Source organism: Budorcas taxicolor, chromosome 5, assembly GCF_023091745.1.
Source record: "Budorcas taxicolor isolate Tak-1 chromosome 5, Takin1.1, whole genome shotgun sequence".
NCBI lineage: Eukaryota > Metazoa > Chordata > Mammalia > Artiodactyla > Bovidae > Budorcas > Budorcas taxicolor.
In genome coordinates, this window is record NC_068914.1 from 126,215,870 (window position 1) to 126,232,553 (window position 16,684).

General features: G+C 36.3%; 1 protein-coding gene across 1 annotated transcript in view; it reads right to left on the reverse strand.

Moving 5' to 3' along the window:
* Positions 1-2,113: 2,113 nt before the first annotated feature.
* The window catches only part of STK38L (serine/threonine kinase 38 like), an 80,489-nt gene continuing 65,918 nt past the window's right edge, over positions 2,114-16,684 (reverse strand). Inside the window, exons 7-15 of the mRNA XM_052639971.1 lie at positions 14,056-14,179; positions 12,343-12,497; positions 11,882-11,984; positions 11,630-11,691; positions 9,193-9,310; positions 8,637-8,760; positions 7,151-7,246; positions 4,864-4,955; positions 2,114-4,759 (exon numbers count right to left, since the gene is read on the reverse strand). Of these exons, the coding sequence (XP_052495931.1) occupies positions 4,632-4,759; positions 4,864-4,955; positions 7,151-7,246; positions 8,637-8,760; positions 9,193-9,310; positions 11,630-11,691; positions 11,882-11,984; positions 12,343-12,497; positions 14,056-14,179 (1,002 nt within the window). The 3' untranslated portion in view covers positions 2,114-4,631. The remainder of the gene's footprint in view (positions 4,760-4,863; positions 4,956-7,150; positions 7,247-8,636; positions 8,761-9,192; positions 9,311-11,629; positions 11,692-11,881; positions 11,985-12,342; positions 12,498-14,055; positions 14,180-16,684) is intronic.

Below are 16,684 nucleotides of genomic sequence, written 5' to 3' on the forward strand. Positions count from 1 at the left end.
ATGACAATTTGATGCTTACAGTCCCTGTAGCCATCCAGCCCTCTGAGAAAACAAGCCTAAGGACATCCAACACTCGGTTGACGACAACGTAGAAAACTAGAAAGAATCTCTGTTCTTAAAGACATTTTTGAGAGGCTAAATTTACTCTGGAAGGTCCCTATCTTGTATCTTAGTTTTACACAAGATACTCATTTTCCTTATTTTTGCATTTTTACTTGCATCTTATACTTGCAGTCAAAAGCACCGAAAATACCAACTTGTTCACTGGCTTCTCATGTGTTTTTCTGAGGTCTAGAAGCATATCAGATAATTTGTCAAGGAAGTGTGCTCTGTGATCTGGGGAGTGGAAGGAGCCCCAGACTTGGTTCAAGAGCAATCTATTACCTGAGTTTGGGTAATTCACACTCAGCTTCATGTTCATCATCTGTAAAATATTAGTAATTATGTTTATTTCACAGAGTAGTAGTAAAAACCAAAATGAGTAAGCTAAGTGAAAGCCTTTTGTAAACCAATGTAAGTTCTTTTAACAACATGCTTTTGAAAGATCAATGTAGAATATCAAAGTTTGCTCTGAATTCCAAATTTTGATAGTCAGTGTTTTCACCATTTTGTCTTAACAACAGCATTACTAAAATTATGTCAGTCAGGGAACAGTTGGAAGCACAGCTAGGATGAACAGGATTCTGACTGGCTCTCTCTGAGACTGGCAGAAACAGTCTCGTGATCAATGATCGGTGTCTCCAATGGGACAGATGAAGCAGTACCTGGGTACCCGGGGCACTTATATCCCTAGTTTCCATTGCTATTTTGAGGCATATTTTCATTTCTACCTGCTAACTGATTTTGGCCTAGTGGAGTAGCTGCATATAAACCTATACAACTATCTTGAGCGTTTAAACATAAGACAATTGAAACTTAAAATATTTATCCAATATGTTGTTCTTGATGTGATCTCTAAGGGTAAAAGTTGGATCCATTTACAAAGCAGGCTTTCTTGAGATTTGGGTAACATCTATGTCAAAATTCAAAAATATAACCAAAAAAACCTCACCAACAAAAATACTGTAAACATAATTTTTATTCTTTTCTTACCTTCAGTGAAAAGTGCATGATGCCACCAAAACATTTCTTTGAAACTCAGTAACTGAACACAGAACTCAATAGCCTGGTGATTATTTTTCAGACAACTGCTGAATAATTTATATTGCTTTAAAAATAACTAACATCTATTTTTATTACGTCAATCCGTTTTAAAGTAGCAATATTACTCTCATTTTTTCATAAAAATTTAAAATATCTCTAATAGTCCTAAGTGTATTGTATTTATATTTGTTCCAAGTGTTTGTTTCATTAAAATGTTCCAGAGATAAGTGCACTTCTACAGAGAAAACAAAATTTAAATAAAGACAAGGGGAAATATTCATGGTTGTAGCAAAATAGTTATTTTGAATGTTCTGACTCTTAGCAATTCAAAGAGAGAATAGAATGTGTTTTGTAGGCAGGGACCTCTCTATTGATTAAAATTTCAATCCATTTCTTTGTAGATCATTGATAGATGGATAGCTGTTTCTCCTACCAGTAGATACTGCTGGGTTGATTGTCTAAAGGTTTTCTACAATAAAACACCAACAATAAATGTACTTAAAAATATTGTAAGACCTACAGATCTACACAAAGATAACAGGTGTTTTAAAAAACAGAAAAGTATATTATCACAGAAATAAATGAAACCCTATCTTAACCCTAAGCAACCAGTTTTGAATATTCCATACTTGTTATTTTCCATTCAACTAATAGCTTATTAAATCAGATATATATTCCATTCAGTAAAGGTTGATAAGAAATTTCCTATTCTCAGATAGCATTATGCTTCAATAAATTTAAACATTTAAAGCCATCTTAATATGAAAAGCATAAAAGAAAAAAAACATAACTTGCTTTAATACAAAGGTTTTTTAATAAAAAAAAGTCAAAGTCTACATTAAATCAGGAAATCAACAAATCTGAATTATACAAGCTTTCTATATACTTAGAAAAACCAAAAACACACAGTTTATAACAAAACTCTTTAATTCAAAATAGTCTAATTTAAAGAAAATGTCATTATGCTCTGTTGATTAGATAGGGTTTTGTCATTTAAATTAAATGGTTCACCTGAAATATGGGAAGTATATAATAGAGAAAATTCAAGCTCAAGGGTACTTTGCAAGTTATCTAATTTGCTTTATGAATCAAATTCTTAGCTTCCAAAGGGCAGACACAGTCTTTAATTGCTTTTAGATAGGCACTTAAGAAATGCTTTTGATGAGGAGGAAACCCCAAAGATTATGAATCACTCAACTCCAGGGAAAAATGAGTATCTTAACAAGGTAAACTTTTCATAACTGCCCTTCTGCTGCCAAGAAACCATAACTATCCCCAAGTTCTTCCTATTAATCAGAATGAAGGAAATGGAACCTAAAATGCTCTATTCTTATTCAGTTAAAAGGTAAACTTAGTAATTCAGCTGCTTTGTATCAATCTCTCTCTCTCCCTTGAATTAATGAAATTTTTCAATACTAGAATAGTTACCATAGTGGAACCAGAGTATGTTGCAATTTCCTTGTATCTTACCCATTCACACTAGCAAAACATCCTTTTTAAAAAAACAGTGGGGAAGGGGGGAATGAGAAAAATCTCATAAAACTAAACGTAAGTTAGAGAGCTTTTAAAATTAGAAGCAGTTGTAATTAGAAAAACCAGAGCTAGGCAAAAGGAGATGACCCCAAAATTTTACTAGTTCTCTCTCCTAAATACTTGGTCACATGTTCCAGATAAGAAAAATGGAGATGAACTATTAGGTGAACTCATAAAAAGTATCAAATAAATACTAGGAGGGAAAGGGGAGGAAGAAAGGAAGGAAGGTGGGGGGAGGGAAAGGAAGGAAAGGGAAGAAAGGGAAGGGGAGAACAGGGCAGGAAGAAAAAAAGAACAGAATGGCCTTACTGAAACACCATGGAGCTCCCTAGCAAGCAGGACATTTATAAAAGCTTTTGTAGTTCCGCATAATGGTCCTATGCAATTCCTCCCCACTAGAAGAACATCTATACAAATAAATTGTCGCTTTAGATTCTGATCACAGATCATTCGTAACAGTAATAACTGTTGTTATCTAAAAAAGAAATTCTACTAGTTAACAGTTAAGACAAACATTAGGCCATTCTTCGATAAATTAATACTCCTCCACTATTACTGATGAAGCCAAAACCTCAGAGAGTCATTTTTAAATGAAAATGTTGAGCTGGAAAAGACTATCACATTCTTGGGGGAATATCCAAAGAATTTGCTGCTGACATCACCTCCCCCATCCTCTAATCACAAGCCCCCTGGCCTGCATTTATTTCCTTAATTTCGTTTACAGTAACCACAGTGATGGAGCTAAACATGAACAGTAGTGCCCTTGAATGAGCTAGCCTCCATCAAAGATCTGAAGACAGCATTCCCGTAGGACAGTAAAATCCCCCATAGCTGTGAACATCCACTCTGTTCAGGATCTTTGGTACATTTGGAGTATAAGAAAATAATGGCACAATAATACAAGTACTATCAAAGGAAAATTTTTCATCAAAACAAATAAAAGTTAACCAGCCATGATATGTAACAACTTTCTAGAAAACCAAAGTAAATAGCTCTTTGTTCTCTACAAGTTCATTTACATGATCAGAAGTTTGACGTTTAAAAAAATAGTTTAATAAAAATACACTAGTAGTTCTACAAGCAGCCTTCATGGTCATTTCTTCAATTCAACTCACCATAATCAAATTAAAATAATGCCATGTCCTCTTATTAAAAAAGAAGTCCTCTTGTCACAAGAAAAGCAACTTTACATTTTATATGATACAGTACATCTCCCTATGAGTATACAGAATACATGTATAAAGGTCATCAGTATTTCTGAATGCAAAGCAAATATATTAGTGGAGTGCTTGAGTGAAGCTGTTCAACTTCCTCCTTATTCAAAACTTGTTACTCCCTACTGTGGAGTTTGTGTAATAACATGATGGTAAACTTTATTTTTTAAATAACCCAGTGTATTTCCTTTTTAAAATGCCTTAAAACCATTCCAGAAATTGTCTTCATATATATTCTATAGATGTCCAAACCAATAGGGCAAGTGTTCTAATACCAGCTATGGAAGATGGCTTTTATTGATTATCTAGACCCATAAGGTGTGCAGTAAAACAGCCAATACTGCAGTGTTACCTACAGGTTAGCCTATGTTGCTTTAAATGATATGTGTTTCTCCTGAATTGATTAGAGGTGTTACAGTACAAAGCCACGGCACACACAGGCGGAATGGACCTTAATATGCGTGTAGGCAGTGCAGTTAGAAAGGGATGTACATTTCTTTTATTCCAGTACCTTCATATAATAAAGTTACCAAAAATAATATTAAAAAAAGAAAAAAGCCAGCTGGCACTGCCAACCAATTCCTGTAGTAGTCTTCGAAATCCTAATCCTGTAGAATTTCCTCTTGTAGTCAGAAGCACCACCGTCGTCAGGAGTATTACAGTGTATTGTTACCTACGCCAAGCAAGCCTGGTGATGCGGCTACCTGAGTTCTCTTGGTTGTGAGTCAACGTGACCTTCGTTCATAATTTCCCAGCCTTCATGTAGGTGGGGATAGAGCCACGCTGAGTCAACCCTTCAAACCTTTTATAGGTATAATTGAGAAAAACCCAGTCTTTGGATTTGTAGTCCGGTTCCGTGGTGTTTGGCACTGCAAAGATAGAAAAATTAACCAAGACCAAAGGAATTTCATTAATGAAATATGTTATCACTTTCATAGACTTTTAAATGTGGTTAACTGTGAGACTGTCTTACCTGGTTGTAAAATATCAGATTCAGGAAAGTCATCGAAATTTGATGTATCATCAATGCTTTTGATTTCTATAGGGATTGCTGCTGGCCTTTCCCTGTAAAATAGTATTGAGTAACCATGGTTAAGTTTTCTTGAATTCAGTTTTCCAAAGCTTAATTCTACTTGCAAATTCTGCATGCTGTTCTATAGATATTAGAAGAGCCAAGGAAATTTATTATGGATCTGAAATTTCTGAAGTTAAGTGGATTTCATAGCTGAGTAGAATTTTCTTATTAAAACATTATCATTTACTTGGAATTTTTATTTCTTTATACCAGGACTTTTTCATGCTGTTTCTTTTTTTAAAGAGGAAAAACAATAGTTAATGAAAGGGAAAGGAGAACAGAGAATTTTATTTAAAAAATTTAATCATTCTATAAAGTACCCTAAACATTGTTGGGATCAGAATCCAACCTAATTAATTTAGGAATAGAATTCTTCTAGTAGAAGATCTACCACTTCATAAGTCAAGTCATTTGGGGAAATAAGAGGCTCAAACGGTGAAGGGACTACATGTTTGTGATGAAATCTGAACCCAAAAACTTCTCAGTCATATAAATTTTAAGGGAACTGGGGGCATTAGGTTAAAAAAATAATAAGTCATGAAAATGTTTTGTTTATCATGCTAAAACTAGTTTAGAAAATTCATCAATTTTTATTGCTTCTATTTTTTCAGCAAGTACTTATTGATCTATTAGGTGATAAGTGTACAAAATTGTGTAAAAACACATTTATATTTCCCCCAGAATTATTCGAACCTATTTACACTTAATGTACTAACTTAATAAATTTATATTAGTTTAGTTTAAAAAAAATATAAACTCTGGTGCCCTAATGACCTTAGACATTGTGACTCTTCCCGCATATAAAACCAGGAGACTGGACTGGTAGTCTGTAAGCGTTCTTTCAGCTGTGACAAGGGGGAATCATGTGATAGTTCTGCTCAATGAGATGGCACATGGACAGTAAAATGCAGTGCAGCAGTTTAGAGTCAGGACTCTGGAATCACACCGCCTGGGTTCAGTTCCAGCCAGATCACTTACTAGCTGAGGCACTAGTAAGGCAAATTACTTCTCCGTGACTTAGTTTTCTCATTTGTAAAATGGGGATAATAATAATACCAATTGTATAAGGCTTATTATGAGGATAAGATGAGCAATGTACATAAAGTACTTACAACAGTGCTGGACATACAGTTAAGAGTCCCCCCAAATACACCTACTGCAGAGTCAGGTAGAGTGCCCAGCACATTGTAGGGGCTCCCGTGAGGGGACACTTAGCTGTCTTGAAAGTGGAAAGGGGGGCTGGCGAGCCTAGGCGAGGCAGGACTGAGGGCAGGGAGGCCAGAGAGGTGAAGAGCATTTTCATCAGAATGAAGAGCAAATGACAATGCCCTAGGGTGGGAGGAATGGGGCGGGAACCACAAAAGATGCAGCTTCTACAGATGATGCAGCTTCTACACATGATGCAAGAATCATATCCCAAGATCCTGAAAAGCAGGGAAGGACCCTTAGAATCACTCTCTAAGTACAAAGAGAAGGAAGGAAATGGCGCAATCAGATTTTTTTCTGAACTGTTGCTGTGTGGGGGAGAGACCAGAACTGCTGAAGACAGTATGGCCACAAAACGAATAAAGGCCAATGCTCACAACAAACAACTCTAAGCCAGTTCTTAGAAGTTACCTGCATTATTTAACTTCTCTCACAATGCGGGAGACCTGGGTTCGATCCCTGGGTTGGGAAGATATCCTGGAGAAGGGAAAGGTTACCCACTCCAGTATTCTGGCCTGGAGAATTCCATGGACTGTATAGTACATGGGTTTGCAAAGAGTTGGACACGACTGAGCGACTTTCACTTTCACAGTGTTTATAAGAGGGACTGTATATTCTTCAAAACTAATAAAGGAGACACAGTATAGAATATGAGAGGACAAAAACAGTTATATAGTGTTAAATGAATTACATCTTTGTTGCGCTAACAGCCTTCATCATGTAACTTTGCATATCAAAATCTCAACAGGGGCACAGTATGTGTTTGCTTCTTAAAGTGGATGTTACATAAAATGAGTCATTTATCTATAGCCACTACAGTCTCACTCATTTATATAATCCAGAAAACACTAACTTATCACATGATCACAATGTTACCTCTTGTATTTAATCTATCAGAATCAGAGATAAATTAATCACCAAATCTAGTAGAAAGTTTTCACTCACACGGCCTTATCCCACTCTAAGCCTGTAAACATACCTGATGTGCCCCCAGTCGACACCTTCAAAAAAAGGATGACTTTTTATTTCTTCTACTCCACTATTCCCAATTCTATTTTCAGAATCAATACAAAACCTAGAAAATGGAAACAGAGAAATTATAATATGCAGACTACATCTCAAGTACTCTGCATTATTTCAAACACTTCATCTTTTTTTCTGTTTACTGAAGTTAACTCTATTGTGAGAAATGTGAGGAAAAATAGAAATCATCTGTAACTTCACTATTCAGATATAACTATTGTAAACTGTTTGAGGCCACATTCTTCCAGTCTTTTACTATAATTTCAAAAATATGGTGTTGATAAGGAGTTTCCATTATTATTTTTTTTCACTTAATATACTGAGAACATTTCCCAAAGTCATTTAACTATTTTTCTATACATTTTTTCCCTAAAGTTTACACATGGAAACACTGCAATTTATTTAGCTAGTCCACCATTGCCAGACACTTAGATGATTTTCAATTTTTCATTACTAAAAACAGTATCAAGACAACATAATATACCCTAAATCTTTATACACATCTGATTATCTGCATATGCAAAATTCCTAGAAGTAGAATTGCTGGGTCAAAGGTCAAAGACAGTTTGAAGATTTTTTTTAATAGGATGCTACCAACTGGCTGTTCCCACAGACTGTCCCAATTCATATTCCTTCTAGGAATCCACAATAGAACCTAAACACTTCATCTTAGTTGAGAAAAAGAATGGAATCTTTTGCTTAGAAAAGGTTTCATACATAGACTTTTTTAATTGGGGGCTAATTACTTTATAATATTGTGGTGGCTTTTGCCATATATTCACATGAATTAGCCATGGGTGTACATGTGTTCCCCATCCTGAACCCCCCTCCCACCTCCCTCCACATCCCATCCCTCAGGGTCATCCCAGTGCACCAGCCCTGAGCACCCTGTCTCATGCATCGAACCTGGACTGGTGATCTGTTTCACATATGATAATATACATGTTTCAATGCTATTCTCTCAAATCATCCCACCCTCACCTTCTCCCACTGAGTCCAAAAGTCTGTTCTTTACATCTGTGTCTCTTTTGATGTCTCGCATATAGGGTCATCATTACTATCTTTCTAAATTTCATATATATGCATTAATATACTGTTGTTGGTGTTTTTCTTACATAGATTTTGTGATATGAACTGCTACTAAGAATTTATTGTCCCTTTCTCTTTAGGGGATAGAGTCATTGAATCCTACAGGAATGACCTCTGAAATAATATAAGACTTCTTCCCTCTTCTTAACTCTTTTTTTTTTTTCCCCTGAATATTACCTTTTAAGAATCTGCATTTAAAAAAACCAAAATGCCTTTTCTTTACCGAGTCCTTTGACTGTATAGATCAGTGATAGTCTTTTTCCTGCCACAAAACTGAAATAGGCAATTTAATCTTTTAGGTCCCTGTGAGGCCTTAAGATACCATAACCTCTTTAAGTGATTTACCTACTAACCTAAGAATTAAGTCCTTGGCTTTCTCAGATATAGGCACCTCTGGAGGAAATACCAGAGTTTCTTTCCAGTTCATCACTTTCCTGTATGTTTCTTGAGGTGTTTCAGAGCAGAAAGGTGGATATCCTAAGTATCACAGGAAATAAGGTTTCATTAGCCTTTACGGTCAAATTTGCTGCACCTACTACCTACATGTCACAAAAAAACAAAACAGCCCTGAGCACTCTACTTAACAATAAAAAAACACCACCATTCATCCATTTACAATAAAATGGCTTATAAAGTCAACAAAATAAAGGATTTAAAGCATTGCCCCTCTTTCACCTAAAAGGTCACACAGATACAATTTAGATATCTGGGAATTCTGGTTAAATGCCTCCTTCCTGACACAGGATCCCTAGAGAGCTCACTGATATTTATCATTGTGTATTTAACATTGGGGGATGCCAGAAATCAGCTTAAAGAGTTCAGATATTTTAGCCCATAATATCTACAGTATGTTCAATCAGTGGTGCTCTGATTTACATAGAATGTACATAAATGAATAATAAAACATACCTATTAGCATTTCATACATAATTACTCCCAAAGACCACCAGTCACACAATTTGTTGTAACCAGTCTGCATGAATACTTCTGGAGCAATGTAATCTGGTGTCCCAACTGTTGAATATGCCTGCAAAGGAACAGCTTGTCAAACCAGTGTCCTCAATATATATATATATATATTTTTTTTTTTTGAAAGATCTGAGTATGGCTCACTACTAGAAAAACTAAAATATACAGAAGCTAATTTTGAATCTAGTATGTGTTTTGCATGTTTATCATGTATAAGGCTTAGTGAAAGGCATGGAGTCAGATAACATGTTAAGACATGATTTCTGTTCCTAAATCCATTCCAAAAAAGAATAAAAAGGATGTGTTCAGTCGGCCTGGCTTCTCCACTCTATACTTGCTCTCAGGCAAGTTATTCAGCCTTTTTGAGCTTCAACTTCTGCTTACATAAAACTGGACTAATAATTCCTGCCCTCACAGAGTAGGTATGAGGATGAAACAAGCAAAGGAATGTGTCTGTAAACCACAGCCTCCCGTATAAAGATCACTTATTTTCGTTATAAACTCATTTCCAGGGTACTGCTTATCTATTAGAAAGCAATGCATGCAGTTTTTCATTCTTAATTAATATAAAATCTTACAAAAAACTTTCTTTAAGGCAGCAATTTTCTATTACAGGTAGTACTCTAGGGGCCATTTGAAAATGTGTAGCAGCAGATTTTGACATTTCTATATCTGGGGAAGGACATGATTGGCATTTAGTGGCAGGGGATATAGTCTCTAAAGGAATTTCCTGCGCCAAACACCAAGAGTCCGGTCTGTTTCATCACTGGAAAATACTGATGTGAGTCATGATGATAGTCACAAGAATAGTAAAACCTGCACATGAGTAATGATTGTGAATACTCTGTAATTAGGGGGTACAAAATTTCCACCATAGTTTTAGGCAGTATTCATATTTCCCTTTAAAAGCAAGAAATACTGCAATTCTTTCCTCAATCATAAAATCTGATCTAAAAGTGACACACTTAAAAGCAGAAATAATATTCTGTCATTAATGCATAGCTCAAAACATTTAAAAAATATTTTTGAAAACTTTAAAACACCAAAGTGTTTTATAGGCACAAAAAGTTTACTTGGACTAATGAGAGAATGAGCTCAATGATGCAAAGGTCATTTTATTTGCTTTGAGAGGGTACCAGACTCTTGCCTTTCAGTCTGTTTACCTTCCTGAAGGACTGCTGAGTAAGTTTCCCTTCATCACTTGGCAGAATTTAACAAATATTTATAGATATCTGTCGATATGTACCAGGCATTGTATAAGAAGTTAGGAAATTAAAGTCAAAAGGCACATTCATAACCTTGACAATGTTCACAAGATAAAAGGAAAGAGGAAAAGGGACAGATGATTCTAATATTTGCTAAGTAATGGAAGAGAAAGCTTGTAGGGTTAAAAACAGACAGTGCTGTTGGGCATTAAAGGAGTCATTACGTTTATTTGCGGTTAAGTCTGCTTTTCAATTCTATTTTATTGTAACACTGTTAACACGACAACAAACTTTATGTTTACTTTGTCTATAAAGTTCTTAGAAACAACAATAACCTTACTTATGCTGACTGATATTTGTTGTATCAGGACAGGTAGGGAAAATGGAAACATGAATATCACTCAGCATTTACCGCAATTTACACTCGTCTCCCAGGCGGTGCTAGAAGTAAAGAAACCCGCCTGCCAATGCAAGTAGACAGAAAAGACACAGGTTCAATGCCTGGGTTGGGAAGATCCCCTGGAGGAGGGCATGGCAACCCACTCCAGTACTGTAGAGTCCCATGGGCAGAGCAGCCTGGCAGGCTACATACAGTCTACATGGTCGCACAGAGCCAGACAAGACTGAGGTGACTTAGCACGCTCACACACTCTTCTCGGTGAGTTTTATAGAAAGTGCTAGTACTGGTAAACAGACAAATACATAATCAGAGATATGCTTGATAAAATACTCTGAACTGAAATCATAAAATATAAAAGTGGCATTTTCCGTTATAGGAATGGAAATGTTACAGAAAAATTAAGAAAACTATACAATCTCAGAGGGCTTTCCTGGTGGCTCAGAGGTTAAAGCGTCTGCCTGCAATGCGGGAGACCCGGGTTCAGTCCCTGGGTTGGGAAGATCCCCTGGAGAAGGCAATGGCAACCCACTCTAGTCCTCTTGCCTGGAGAATCCCATGGAGGGAGGAGCCTGGTGGGCTACAGTCCACGGGGTCGCGAAGAGTCGGACACGACTGAGCGACTTCACTCACTTACTATACGATCTCAGAACAAGCTCTATCACTGCTAGGAGGTAAGAACTAATTATTGTGAAACTCTAAATAATAAAACAAATACCAAATGAGATTTTAGAGCCAGGGCCCAAAATTCTTTCTTCCAAATGTGGCTACTTACCAGTTGTCTCCTATTCTTCTTCCACGTTTCTGCTTTCCTCTTTGAGTTCATGTTCTGGAATGCTAATTTCAATGAGACAGAATTGTAATTATGAGGGAGAAACTCTTACCAAAAAACAAATTCACATACATGCATTGAAAACACACCAGTTTAAGGGTTGAGGAGAAGGAGAGAAGCTTCAGTTCTCAACAGTCCTGGATTAAACCAGCTGGACTACTTTAACTTGGAAAAAAAAAAAAAAATCCAACTTACAGAAGTCACTTGGTGGATTGTGGGTAAGATTTCTGTAGAATTCAGTCCTATGAGCCTTCTTTAATCCCGTGCACAAACCAAAATCAGATAATTTTACATGACCCTAAGGAAAAAAAGGAAAAACCTCATAAAATCATTAGAGACAAAAGGCTTACTTAAAACTCTTCTTCTAAATGCAATCATAAAAATTCTTAGCTTAGAACTCCTACAGGTGAAATGCAAAATTATCAATATTTGATGTTGATTATTTTAAGAAGGAGAAAATGGAAGATGATAAAAAGACAGCCAATCTTTCCTTGATGTCATTTCACTCCCAGGGCTCTCTCCTACTGTACCAGTTTATGAAATAATGTAGATTATCAATCATATAAATTGCAGTTGCCCATTTCCAATCACAAAATCACCTCTGTTACAGCATAAAACAATCAGTGACCTAGTAATTCACCAGTTTATTCACATGCCTTGGCATCTAACAAAAGGTTGTCTGGTTTAATATCCCGATGGATGAAACCCAACTGGTGGATCGCATCTATTGCCAGAACAGTCTCTGAAATGTAGAACTGTGTTTCCTCTTCTGTCAAAGTATCCTTCTTCATTAGCAATGTCATCATGTCACCTAAGTAAAGGAGAGTAGGTGTCCTGTATTAGTAACATCTCAAAAGGGGGAATGTTTTATAAAAGATGTCTTTGTAATATACAACATAAGCCTCATTTCTGCATTTTATGATCCACCCAGAGTACTTCTAACCATCTCTAGGGCCAAATAAAATAAAGTCTCATTAAGGAGAAGTTTCATGACATGTAATGGTTTTAAGGTAGAAAATATGTGAAATCAAATCACAGCAGAACTGGTCATGATATAGTAGCTACCATTCAACATCCAGAAATAAGTTGCTGAGGAAAAGATACCAAACCGGGAAAATGAATGCGTGTAAGCAGATCTGGAAATGGGATATATCCTTTCAAATTCAAGTTTCAAAAGCACTCAGCACTCTTTGGGCCAACAAAGATAGGTCATTATTCCACCAAGAGGGTCACTTCTAGACATTCTTGTTCCCAAGAAATTTTGCTCTTTTACAAGGGACAAAGAAGAAACACTGGTAAATTTACAACTCAAAATTGACAACTGTTAATATTTTTCATGGTGCTTCAAGTCTTTAAAAAAAAAATACCATGCAAATTCTTCATCCTCTGTTTCCATTCCATTCCCCTTCCCCTTTTTGTTGAGTTGCCATTATCATGGATTTGCTTTGGTGTGTATTCTTCCAGCTTATTTTTGAAATGTTTTCAGATGTATATGTATTAATCTATGAATTTAGAGTCTTTTAATGGTTTTTAAAATTACATAAGTGATATCAACTGTACATATAATTCCACAGCTTGCTTTATCTCTCTTAATTTCTGAGATCTTACTGTTGAAACAAATACAGCTCCTGACTTTTAACTACTGTAAAATATTTAATGACATAATTATGCCATGTTTTACTTATCCATTCTTCTACTGATGGACAGTTACCTTGCATCTAGGGTTTCACTCTTATGACACTGCTGCCATGAGGCCTCTTGTGCACACGTGGGGAAGAATCCCTCACTGTAGCACACATGCCTTTTTAACTTTCCTGGCATCTCTGAACTGCTCTCCCCAAGAGTCAGAGATTCCTCTGCACAGATGAGAGGCCAGGTTTCCCCCACAGCCTCATCAGACTATTAATGTTTCTACCAATCAGATGGTTGAGTGTGAAATGGAATCTCATTCTTGTTTTAACTTGCATTTCCCTGAATATGAGTAAAGCTGAACATTTTCTTACTTTTTATAGACCAACTAGAGTTCTATTCCTTACACTGCCTATCATTTGCCCACTGGGTTGTCTGTCTTCTTCTTTGGTGACTTGTTCTGAACTCTAGACTTGCAAAGATCTAAAAAATTATATACAGTAAACAGAATAATAATATTTAAAATGTGCCAGCTTTATCATTTCTTCAAAACAATCTGATTTGCGGTTCAAATTAGTATTATTGTGGGAGGAATGATTAGAAAATTATGACTGTGTAAAACCTCAGAGCCAGAGGTATAAAATATCCCTAGCTTACTGATTTATATAATCAATAAAATCATAGTTAGATATAAAGATGTGCTTGCGTTGGCCTGTCATTGCTACTACATTTGCTTTTACCTCCAGGGAGAAATTCCATGATTAGATAAAGGTTCCTCTTGTCTTGAAAACTGTAAAACATCTTCACCACCCAGGCACCATCTGCTTCTACCAAAATATCTCTTTCTGCTCGGATATGGGCCACCTGGATGAATGTATTTTGAAAAAATAATTGTAACACGTTACACATTTTTCAAGCTTACTTCTTAACAATTACCATATTCTCATTAAATATGAAGAAGTTCAGGAAACAGTTTATTTTAGCTGATATCTTTAGGTCTGAAGAGGTGGGATCACAAAGGGAAGCTGAGAGTTTTCAGATAGAAAAATGATTAGTCTAAGGATTTTCTAACCAGAATCTTCACCTAACCAAGGATCTTGGCTTCGTCAAATAAATTTAGGGTCCTGGTCTGACTTTTATTAAAAGTTAAATAGTTAGCAATGCCCTATGATTGGTATAACAAAGTCAGGGTGCTCAACAAACTATTTTTAATTGTTACCAGTCCAACAAAGGGCCTAACTTGGCCTTTAACTACTAGGTTGTTTTAAGAAGTTGAAACATTTATAATAATTTTATATTATTTTGTTATAATAAACCTTTGTAATATCCAAAAACATGATCTACAGCATATTCTTATATAACTTTTTGGGATTTTGCTACTGACTTTTGTCAGACACATAATTACTACAGTTACTATTAAATGAACATTTTGGAGACTGAAAAACTTTATGAACTGAGTGATTTATGGGGTTGGTACAGTTACTTTTCAGATGTTTTCCCACTGATACATCTATACATTCTTTCTTCAAATTTAATTAACAACAGAATATTTGATTTTATGCTTTTGCTATTTTCATTGTGCACCATTATGAACTCTGGCCTAAAGCACATGAGGATACAGATTTTGTAAACCTTTTCTTGATAACAAAATATGATCTGCTTAAAATAACTGAGATTACTGTATCACAGTCTGATACAGTAAACGCTCTAAGATCAAAATCAAAGCACAAGAATAAACATTAAAAACCTGTTTTCTGGCATCAAAAAACTTAAAATTTCTTTGGACCTGTTTCATAAAGTGAAAAATTATATTGAAATTCCTACCTACCACCTTTTACAAAAAGCATTTTGAGATGGTAAAGGAAAAACAAACTCTGGTGCTGCCTCTGGTGTTGTCAAGATAACAACATCATTAACTTGGCTTGATTAATCATTTTTAAGTACCTTAAAGCCAGATTACAGGCACGTTTTCAAAATGGACCTAGGTTTCTATAGTAGAGGAAGTGTCATGCATAGCAATCTGGAACCACAACAGTGGGGAGATATGTTAGTCGCTTCAGTCGTGTCCAACTCTTTGCAACCCCAAGGACAGTAGCCTGCCAGGCTCTTCTGTTCATGGAATTCTCCAGGCAAGAATACTGGAGTGGGTTGGCATTTCCTTCTCCAGGGGAGAGATCTTCCCAAGCCAGGGACTGAACCTGGGTTTCACGCATTGCGGGCTGATGCTTTACTCTCTGAGCCACCAGGAAAGTGGGGAGATAAGTTGCTATTTAATCTTGCAGAGTTGTTAGCATTCAAGTAAATGTGATAAAAACTTAAAATTATAACATATTAGAATTAAGTGGGAAAAACATTTTCTAAAATGAAATTCAATGATGACAAAAGCAGATTAATTTATATAGGAGGAAAAAACAACCCCAAAGTGCAAAACAGACTTGATGTTGGACTACAGTGAAGATTCTTCTGCAAAAATTCTAGACCAGGGCTGTCCAACAGAAATAAATGCAAACCACGCATGTCACTAAGTTTTCTAGTAGCCACACAAAAGATAAAAAGAAATGGGTGGAATTATTTTTAACAATACAGTTTCTGTAACCCCTATATATCCAAATGTTATCATTTCAGCATGTAATCAACAGAAAAATTATTGAGCTACTTATTTATACTCTTTTTTTTGAGGGAGGGGGGACACCAAGCCTTCAAAATTTAGTAGGGCATTTTCCTTTGCACAGCATATCTCGGTTCAGACTAGCTACACTCAAGTGCCCAGCAGCCACACGTGGCCAGTTACGTAAAGACTATGGGCTGGAACTCACTTCTGCCTTTAGTCTTTCCTCTAAAACTCAATCCAGGACTAATCCCATATGGCTTAGTTAGAAGTTTCCCGTTTATCTCCTAATCTCGGAGGCTCTACATCTTGACCCAGATGTTTATTTCCATCATTATCTGTAATTCTCAAACACATCTCAATATCTGACCTCCCTTGCCTTCTAACCTTTTCCTTGTAGATCAGCCTGTGTTCAACAAAACCCCTGCCACCGCATCTCTGGACGTTCCTGTCACTTTCTCATCCTGAAAGCAGGCTGTCTGCAGAGAGTCCTGTCTTCCTGGAGAGTGAGTGGTCAGGAATGACCTGCTTTCCCCGTCTTTTCTACATTAGAAAATGACACCATCAAGCATCCCATTCCCAGGTACAACTCTGGGAATTATCCTTGATTCTTCCCTCTTTCCTCACGATCCTTGCCCCTCCTCTCCCTCCCAATATAGAGTACGGCTCAGAAAATCCTGCTGGCTCTTCCGTGAGATCATACACTTCATCTGCGACTTTTCTTCCACTTTATTGTCGTAACCCTGTCCTATTGTACAGGG